At 39.1% G+C, this 10,336-nt stretch overlaps 1 protein-coding gene across 2 annotated transcripts; it reads right to left on the bottom strand.

Annotated features, from left to right (window-relative positions):
- Window positions 1–4,539: 4,539 nt before the first annotated feature.
- On the bottom strand, window positions 4,540–9,656 carry LOC133719801 (uncharacterized). 2 transcript variants are annotated; one of them, XM_062145975.1, is made up of 8 exons: window positions 9,165–9,656; window positions 9,011–9,077; window positions 6,718–6,757; window positions 6,342–6,474; window positions 6,068–6,139; window positions 5,620–5,700; window positions 4,911–4,969; window positions 4,540–4,801 (listed from the first exon to the last, which is right to left on the bottom strand). In XM_062145975.1, the coding sequence occupies exons 1-8, from the start codon at window positions 9,459–9,461 to the stop codon at window positions 4,735–4,737; spliced, it is 816 nt and encodes a 271-aa protein (XP_062001959.1). In that variant the 5' UTR covers window positions 9,462–9,656; the 3' UTR covers window positions 4,540–4,734. The 2 variants fall into 2 exon arrangements, with proteins under 2 accessions (XP_062001959.1, XP_062001958.1); XM_062145974.1 differs by having other exon boundaries at window positions 4,911–4,972; window positions 9,165–9,652.
- Window positions 9,657–10,336: the final 680 nt, after the last annotated feature.

Raw genomic sequence — 10,336 nt, 5'->3', positions numbered from 1 at the left:
AATTGACTGAATAGGATGATTCGGGGAGTGAGCCCGTTGTCATAGGATGTGTGCTAGGAGTGTTTCATAAGCAGCATTACAAGTGGACAATGGCACAACACGGGACCAGCGTGTGGGCATATCAACCAACATCATGAGATATTTAAACGTCCGCAAGTTGGTGGAATCAGTCCACAGAATCCCTACGGATTCTATGTAAGAACATAATGAGTATTTTCATATCCTTTGCATAGGACGGTCTCAGTCCTAATTTTCCTAAGAAAGTGGCTTTGTAAAATGAGCGAGAGGCCTTAGAAGCAACCAAGGAGAGTTGTGGTTGGGCCTGAGCGTTTGAAACGCATATTGAAGCAAAGTTTGTGACTACATCACCCATCATGGTGTCATGACCATGAGAAGTTGCATCCATGGCGTTATAACCATGGGGATTGACATCCATGGCGTCATGGCCATGGGTAGCGCCAAATATGGCGTTGTCACAAGGGACTTGGGCGGCCATATGGCGCTCCAAGACAGCTGCAGCGCCAGATGCTGCAATTGTTGCGGTCTTGCTAAGTCCAGGAATCAATTTTTGATTCTTGCTTCATTTCGCTCGAGGGTGTCCATGTGAAGTCTTTAGTAGACGGATCACCATATCATGACCAGGGTGACTTATCCTGTCGAGACGAAGCCAATATGTGTCTAAATCCAAGAGATCTTCTCTCATAACTTTATTGGATTTAATAGCTCGAATAGTGACATAGAGTCCACTAGAGAGACACATAAACTTCTCTAAGATGCGCCATCGTTCGCAATCATTAGAGGCATTGCAAATGAACTCATTTCTGTTCTCCTCATGCATTTCTGCATGGAATCCGTTGGCTATTCATAGGGTGTGATTTGCCCTAGGAGCGTAGAGAGTTTTGTGAGAATAATCAAGGTGCCATTTGGCAAGGGGAACTTGGGCTATTCCATGTCCTTGAATTAATACTGATGGCCCAGCCATCGTAGTCACAAAGTAACATGCTCATGAATCAAAATGGAGTCATAATGAAGAGAACTCGAAATTTTATTCATAAGCCAACGGAGTACATCATTGTCTCTTAACCATTAGGAGAATCTAATCCAAATGCTAGCTAATGCAAAACAATGGTAGCCGTCTAACTTCTTTCGGTAATTCTAACGCAAATGTGACCAGGTGAGTAGAGAGATGTCGGTGGAGCAAAGCTCGCTTAGTTACCACTTATCTCAAAACCGTCCTAGACATCACATTTACATTGAGTACGCCTACTTTGAAGAAAGACTAAACCATAGGCATCTACTACAAAAATAATACGGCAATTGCCTACATCTCTTGGAAAATAAAGACTTAAACAAAATTGGCGATCTATTGATCCCAGCCAGATTTGTAGTCTTGAACCCTTCACTCTAGATCATCTTCTTGATCTTCTTGTTCCACATAGTGAGCTTCTCTTGCTTCACAATATGCTTTGTAGGCGGTGACAATTTCTTCACGAGCTCTACAAATGTGTGCCCAATGATCAGACACTCCACATCGAGAACATACATCTCTTTGCTCAAACTCCATTGATTGAGGCGCTTGGAAAACGTCATTTAGATGGCTCTTAGTGTTGGTGGCGCCACCAACATGGCCAGAGGCGTTGCCTCCCTCTCTCTTTCCACGTTGACCTCTTCGGTTCCGTGTACGCCTATTTTGGCGATTACCTTCCCAAGTAGAGCGATTATATGGACCAGAACGTCCAGTAGTATCCCTAAAATTAGGGTTTTGCTCTTGGCGCCCTCTCTTTGGGGCGCGACTATAATTGGATTCCGGAATATGCTCTGTTCCCACGGATCTCGAATTATAGTTCTTCACAAGGATGTTGTCATGCTTTTCAGCGACACTCATAGCTCCAATGAGCTCATGAAACCTTGTGATTCGTCTTGCAGTAACATCGATTCGATAGTTCTTAGCAACCATCAATGCAGAGACGGGGAAAGTAGAGAGAGTCTTCTCAATCAACATCGCATCTGTGATCTCTTTACCACAGAATTCCATTAAGGATTTAATGCGAAGTGCTTCCGAGTTGTAGTCAAGAACTGACTTGAAATCACAGAAGCGGAGGCTATGCCATCTCACTTCTAGGTCAGGAAGCAGGGAGTCACGGACGTTGCCAAATCTTTCTTCGAGTGAGACCCACAGCCTTCTGGGGTCTTCTTCATTCATATACTCGTACTGGAGCGAATCATCCATATGACGAGTCATTAGGATGATGGCTTTCGCCTTATTTGCCTCTGAGGCTGCTCTATTTGCTTCCAAAGCTTGAGCTTGCTCAACAGTTAGCACGTCCTGGCTAGGCTCGAGAATCGTATCCAGGATTCCATCGGCCTTGAGATGCTGGCGAATATCACGAACCCACCTGTGATATTCAGAGCCAGTTGTTCCCAATGGAGCAAAGTCCAATTTGTTCAGGTTACTCATCCTGAAAGAGAACAAGGAAAAGGGTTAGTTTCGGAGCGGAAAAAGCTACCACGAAAAGATATAAAATTCCTGAGCGTAATCGCTTCCAAGAAATTAGGAATTTCCGAGCATAGTCGCTTCCAAGAAATTCGATTCCAAGAGGGGTTGGATTAGATCGAAACAATGATGTTTGTGGTCGATCGTATTCTTCTCAACAAACTCTAAGTTTGGAGGACTCTACAAGCTCTAAGCTTGGAGTGAGCACGAACCCCCACAGTTCGGCTCTTGGTCTCCCCTATGAAGAAGAAAGGGGGGTAGAAGAAGGGATGTTGGAAGTCCCCGAGAAAAAGAAGAAGAAATTGAAAAACTTCAAAAAACGGGAACTTTTAGAAAAGTTTACCTTGAAAAATAGCCGGAAAACTTGACCGGAAAAGACGTTGAAGATGGACGGAAAAAGGTCGCCGGGGATCGCCGGAAAAGTGGCCGGAAACTGGTGGCCGGAGGTGGTGGCCGGAGCTAGGCTGGGCGGTGCAGGGCTTGTGCAGAGGCGTGCGGGGCTGCTGCAGGGCTTGTGCAGGGCTGCTGCAGGGGCTGTGCAGGGGCTGTGCGGAGGATGTGCAGGGCCTGTCGGCAGTGGTTGCGCAGGGGCTCGGCAGGTGTCGGCAGATGTCGGCAGGTGCGTGCGGGGCTGTCGGCAGATGTCGGCAGGTGCGTGCGGGGCTGTCGGCAGGGGCAGGCACTCGTCTCGGCAGGTATCGGCAGATGCGCGCAGGCTCTCGGCAGATGCGAGCAGGCTCTCGGCAGATGCGCGCAGGCTCTCGGCAGCTCCTCGGCAGATGCGCGCAGCTTCTCGGCAGGGACTGCAGGGGCCAGGCACAGGGCAGAGGCCGGTTCAGTTTTTCCGACGGCCGGTTCAGGTTGATTCCGGCCGGTTCCGGTGGTTCCGCCGCCGGTTCTGGGCTCCTTGGGACTGGGGCTTCGATATGTAGGGTGGTGGTTTCAGGATTTCGAAGGTTACGAAATTAGGGTTTTCAGGGTTAGGGCTTCGTGCTGATAACGTGTTGTAGAGAAACTGAATTTGAGAGGAATTTGCTGTATATTCTCATTGATAATAGGGGCCTCTTTATATAGAGGATTACAATGCATAGAATCTCAATCATACAAGGAAAGTAATTCTACATTGATTAGGATTCTAGATCCTTCTAATTAAATCCTATTACCACTAGGTCAAGTAACCTAGAGTTTGGGCTAAACACAAATTAGGTTTTCCTTGAACAAAACTATAGATTGGTTTTCCAATTTCTTTTCAATAAATACTAAGACAACTTTTCCCAACAAAACAAGTTGTCGGAACAAGTTATTTTTCTTTTAGAACATAGAACATATGCTTATTTAATTAAATTTTGCTCCTTTGATCCATCACTGACGGAATCTTACCAAAATCATAGTGTACGTAGCAGTTAGGTATCAAGCATAAACAGCACAAGTACCTAAGCACAGACAGCCGAGCGGGAGTCAAGCTAACACCACTGGGGTGAAGTTCGGGTCCAGCTCTACAAGATAGACTCAGAGCCCGGTACAGGTACTGACTGGGACCGCCCCCAGGGGTATTCAATTCGGACGGTTAAAAATAGATGCAAGTATCCCCTCATACTAAATATCATTCATACATATCGAATTAGAAACCTTCATCAGTGCTAATTAGTCAAATCACTCCTACTCTCCTATTACAACCAGGCATGGGAATTGTACTTGGCGTCTGAATTGGTCCAAGACGCTCCATAAACTGTATGGTAGCTCTCTAGGGTCCAAAAGATACTTTCAGATATATAACCTTAGGAAATCTCAGGCCCAGAATAGAGAGCAAATTTGATGAGCTTCCTGCAATGAAAATAATTGTTGTTTTCTGGTGAAAAATGGGTTTCAAAGTTTGACATCAACGCTCTAAAAGAGGCATCCAAGAACAGAGAGCAGAGGTTTGGTGCATGAATGAATTATATTTGCTTAATTATTCACTAATCATGAAGTGTTTCTGCTTGGATAGTGTTTATTTGCTGAATTTACTTGCTTGTAAATTGATGACAAGTAATAATTAAGAATCATACAGGAAAATGAATATATTGCCGAAGGCTTTTTCATTTCTTTTCTGGGCAAAGTTATGTGATCATAATATGTATAATACTACAATAGATTGATTTCCCTTGCTCCTACTTCACCTCGATAATGAAGCTACATATAGTACATTAACATCAGAATACATGATGAAACAACTTCTGTTATAGGAATGACCAAGAGCTTCAATCAGATATCCAATTTCGACAAACACAGTGAACTTTGGCAAGAGAGGCCATGTAATCATCAGATCTGACATGAGAAAGAAAATTGGCTTTATAAAAAATTTGAACTGTTAATTGCTTTACTGAAGAACAAGAAGCTTATGATTTTGATGAAATGAAATTTTTTGACTTTGAACCTTTGTCCATAGGAAGACTGATAAGCAGCAAGGATGTGAACTTTGGCCTCATCCGGTTTCTTCTGTATAAAAGGGTGAAATACAGCTAGTCAGCAGACATAGGCAATTAGTTTCAAGCTACAAGTTCAGCCAGTAATTTCTCAGCACTGGTTATTACCAAAAGTATCAAACTTTAACACTAGGAATACTTAATAGCGAAAATTAAAGATAAATTTTAGAAATTTCAGAGATTTCTGTTTCAATGAAATAGGCTCCATTAAGCGCCCTATTGAGGAAGATGGAGGTCCTTATGCTCGTTGCCACTAGCTTGTTGTTGCAACAAGGAACTTAAAAGCTTGTTAGAAGTTAGAACCTTAGTTATAAATCATTAGATGAAGTACCCAAAAACTGTGCATCGATACATAAGCAGCAAATACGGAGGTATTCTTAGATAATTAGTGTTTTTGTTTTTGAATAACGATTTCTTATCTAGGGTTCTAGCACTGAATATCAATCTAACAACTCCTGGTTCCTAACTATAAGTTATCCGTCTCTGAACAACATCGAGAAGCCATTGGTGGTCTACTTATTGTGTGTAAATCTACACATTACTCTTCGGTGACCTTTCTATATATTTACAGGAACAGTCAGATTCAATTGAGATACAACATGTAACAATTGTAACACCAGAAGAAGATCTGATAGGAAGTTCTTATAATTTAAAACAGACCTGAGCTTCATAGTAAAGGCCAGCATATAGAGAAGCGTAGAAATAATCACTGTCTCGGCCATTTTTAAATGCATCAGCAAGCTACACAGTAAAGATCAATCACTTAGAGTCAGATAAAAATCTTGGTATTATTGCAAGCAGTCAGGCCTACATAAGAAACAGGCACAAGCTAGATGTTTATTAAAGGGTTCTGCAGTGTAAACTAAGAAAGAATATAAGGGAAGAACATATATGAGTTTTGGCACAACTTCCGATTACTCCAATTAACTTCCTACTGGCAAACTGGTGTTATGACTAAATAGTTCATGTTTCAACCCAAAAACATGAAAGAAAGATAAAAGCATTCTTAACATCTCTTATGAACTGATAAACACCATAACCACACCTAGGAACTACAAGCTCAAATAAGAAAATGTTTGGTCAGAGAGGAGAAGCTTCACTCAGATACCTTTTCTGGATCACCACCATCTTTAAACATGTTATAGGCTTCTCTCATGACAGGTCTTGGATCTCGGCCAACCTGCATGCATATAAAATGCAGTTAGAAAGAATATTACTGAACTTCTCACTCAATACATGGGAGTGAAAAGAAATTCAAATAATGTCAACTAGAAAGACAACAATTTCCTCTTTAAGATACTCGGTTATGCTCCTATAGACATCCAAAAGACATGTTTGAAGTTTAAAGCTACAAAGCCCTTATCTTGGTATCAATAACTTGCCTCAAGAAACCGTTCCCTTGCTTCCTTAACTCCATATAATTGAGCTTCACAGAGAAAGCACCAAATGGACTCCTCTGTATCATTTGGATTCTGGGCAACATCTATTCGGAACTGCTCTGCCCCTTCTCCAAATCTGTGCATAAAAGATAACTAATTTAACCCTAGACACATAGCTTCACCAAACCAGTAGTAGAATTTTACTCTCAATATGGGGGCCACTGACAAATCTTGGCTAATGTGATACTCTTTCCACTTTTCTCTACACAATGTAATTTTTGCTGCTCAAAATTTAAACAAACACCAATTTTCTTCTACATTTTTCTAAGCAGCCCAACAAAAACATATGGAAAAAGACCCATCAAAGAACTAGTAGTACCTATCAAGATAGTAAAGTGACAGCCCCCTTTGCCAAAGATCTGATAAAAAAACCATTAACCAACAATCAATATTCCAAACTCACTACAAACCAATAAGGGGCAATTCATTATAGGCCCCATTTTTATAAGAAATGTTAGGTAAAACTCATCCATTATTTCTTTTTAATTGACACCCAAAATAAATAATACAACCTTTTTTTCTTCAAAATTACAAAAATTTCCACTGAAGGAAACTATTATCCCACGCTAATCTACCTGTTGACAAAAGAATAATGTTATGTATTCCATGATTAAAGCTCTTTGCATTATTATTTTAATTGTAGGTTTTGTAATCCCTAACTTTAATATTGTCATCAATATTGCTAGAATCATGCAAGTTGGTCTATTTTTTCAAATTCAAATGGGTTGATTGCTGCTTTAAATGAACCAAATATGAAGAGGCCTTTGCATATCTATTTTTTGGGTTCACAAACCTTCTACAACATAGTTAAGTTATTTGATTCTTACTATCGATAGTAATTGTTGATGTGTTTGAGATTGTAGAGAACAGTCTTTATGGTTTTTTTTTTTTTTTTTGTGGTGTAATTGATGTATTCGATGAAATGTTACTAAGAATTTAGTTCATATAATAGTTTTTATTAGTTGCATACCTACAATAGAGGTTTGTTTGACTATGCGTATATACCATACCTATTACACCTATGCTAACTTGAGCCTTGAGGAGTTAGGTAAAACACCTGACTTGTAGGTGACGATTAAAAAAAAAGGTATGTAGTAGGTAGACTTTCAAGTTCTAAAACTTATATCTACTGTTTTTTATTTATTTATTTTTTATGCTATGAGTTTTCATTGGTTACCTATTTTATGTTTTTTAATTTTTTTTTGTGGTGCACTCAATATATTCGATGAAATGTTACTAAGAATTTAGTTTGTATATAGGTTTGTTTGACTATACGTCTATAGTCTATAGTCTATACCATACCTAATATACCCATGATGACTTGAGGAGTTGGGTAAAACACTTGACTTTCAGCTGACGATTAAAAAAAATGTAGTAGATATGACTTTCAAATTCTAAAACTTTAATGCCTACTGATTTTTTTTTTTTATGCTGTGAGTTTCATTGGTTACCGATTCCAAATGTATGACATTTAGCGATGTTTATGGCTATGAGGTAAGTTGTTTTATGTCATGAGTTTTTTTCAATACCTTATCAAAAGGTATAAAGTTTTAGCATACCTATGTCATTTATTGGTTATCTGTTCTAGAGATATGTTATCTAATGTCATGGCTATGAGGTAAGTTGTTTTATGCTATGATTTTTTTTTTTTTTCAAAACCTTGTCAAAAGGTATATAATTTTAGATATCTTATACCTATGTCATATATTGATTACATGTTCTAGAGGTTTGTTATCTAATGCCATGGCTATTAGGTAAGTTGTTTTCTGATATGTGTTTTTTTTCAATACCTTGTCAAAAGGTATTACCTCATACTTATGTCATTTATTAGTTACATGTTTAAATAGTAAATGCTAAAATTAATGATCAGTTATCATTTCATATTACTTTTCACTACCCCAAGGGTTACATCAGGCATATAATATGACATGAAAAAATGTTAATTATACATCAACACTCTACAAGGAAGGTTTTGCCCACGTGGAACTACCATAAGGGTAACCTCAAGGGAAATTAAGCATATATGAATTTGTGACGCGTTTACTTACTTGGAGTGGAAATAATCATGAATTGGAGACAACTGAAATGGGAGAAGAAAGGAATCGGTATTGATTCCGGAGGAGTTGATTTCTAAACCTATCTCCCCCTTTCGTAATCAAATTCCTGAGTATTCAGGAATTGATTCCTTATAAGGAGGTGGGACCTACACTCATTCCGATTCCTTCATGTGTTAGTAAACGCAGGAATACTTTTACTCGGAATCATTCCAATTCCTTTATGTATTAGTAAACGCAGGAATAAATTTACCCCATAATCATTCCAATTCCTTTATGTGTTAGTAAACGCAGGAATAAATTTACCCCGTAATCATTCACTCTCATTCCAAGTAAGTAAACATGCCCTGGGTGTGGATGAATAAGAAAATATGTAGGCAAACCTTCCTTATAGGTTACATGAAAAAATATTAATTATAAAACTCTACAAGGAAGGTTTGCCACTTTGCCTACATCTTGATAAGAAAATATGTATGAGTTTTTCCCAATACCTCTTTAGAATATTGGGTTTTATATCTAATTTTCTTAAACCAATAACCAATAGCTACATTAACTTACATGCCTTTTGGCGAGGATCAAGCTCAATTGCCTTGTCAAATTCTGCTACAGACCCTGCAACATCACCCTTGACAATAACAAAGTTGTGAACTTCCAATTCCAAAACAAAGTTTCGAACTTTAGTTTACATTCACAACTATGGAGCATAATTTACCTGTCTAAACAGAACCATTCCACCTCGGATAGCGGCAATGGCTTCACGGGGATTGTTGCCGCCGGTGATGGCATCCCAGATGCCAGAAACTGAGGGAAGGAACAGTCTTCTGGTGCTAAAGAATTGTGAGTTAGTGCAGATTCTGAGTGGAAATGAGGTTCTGTTTGTGCGAATTGTTGAAGGGATTGTGTTAAAGAATAGTGAGCTGTTCTGGGTTTTGAGTGAAATTCGAGGGGAGGGCAGGAATGGAGTGAGGGACATGGAAATGGTGGGTTTGAGGTTGGGGGCCATAGCCATTGAGGTAGAAGATGCAATCTTGAACTGGGTTCGAGTCTTTAAGAGCAGAAGTGGAAGAATTGATTGAGTCTTAATTGGATTTGGGTCAGTCAGTTTTGATGGGTTTGTGCAGATTGCAAAGTTCTGGATTTGGGATTAGAGAGGGATAAGGCGCCAAAAGACAACCGAGCATGCGGGAAATTCTCAACTTTACCAGTCACTTCCAATTTGGCAACATACAAGTTACCGATCATCACAGTCAAAATACTACAAGAATTTGTAATATCATCTCAAGGTAATTTACCTTAAATTTTGACATGTTTTTTTAACCACAATCCTCATTCAGATGGTCGATTGATTTTTTGTTTATAATTACTCTACATCTCCATTTCTTTAACACTGGAAAATGTGCAACTAGTGTAAAACATGTTTAGACCTCAAACTTTACATGTTAAGTAATCCAAATTGTTGACCTCTAAATTTACCTACTAGTGAAGTAGTGATTCGCCAGAAAAAACAAAAGAAAAGTGATTTTTTTTTTTTTTTTTGGCTCACAAGCTAAGATTCCATTTATCAAGATAGTAAAGTTAAGAGTAGGAATAAGTATAACAATACACATCGGAGCCATAACTACCATATATCATTAAACCTAAACGAAAGTGAGTTTCTACCAACTAAACATAACCACTTCAATTATAACATTCTATCGTTTAAATAAATCAAATGGCTGTGATGTGTTGAGAATATATATATATATATATATATCACATGGAAAAATATGACATTGTCTATGAGTTTATAAGAGTTTGGGCCGCTCTATCTATTGCCAATTGGTTTTGGATGTAAATTCCAAAATTACTTTATCATGGTATCAGAGCTGGTTATCCCACGAGTGC

Source organism: Rosa rugosa, chromosome 7 (assembly GCF_958449725.1).
Source record: "Rosa rugosa chromosome 7, drRosRugo1.1, whole genome shotgun sequence".
NCBI lineage: Eukaryota > Viridiplantae > Streptophyta > Magnoliopsida > Rosales > Rosaceae > Rosa > Rosa rugosa.
Note: the sequence above shows the minus strand (reverse complement) of the source record. Positions and strands in the feature narration are given on the sequence as shown.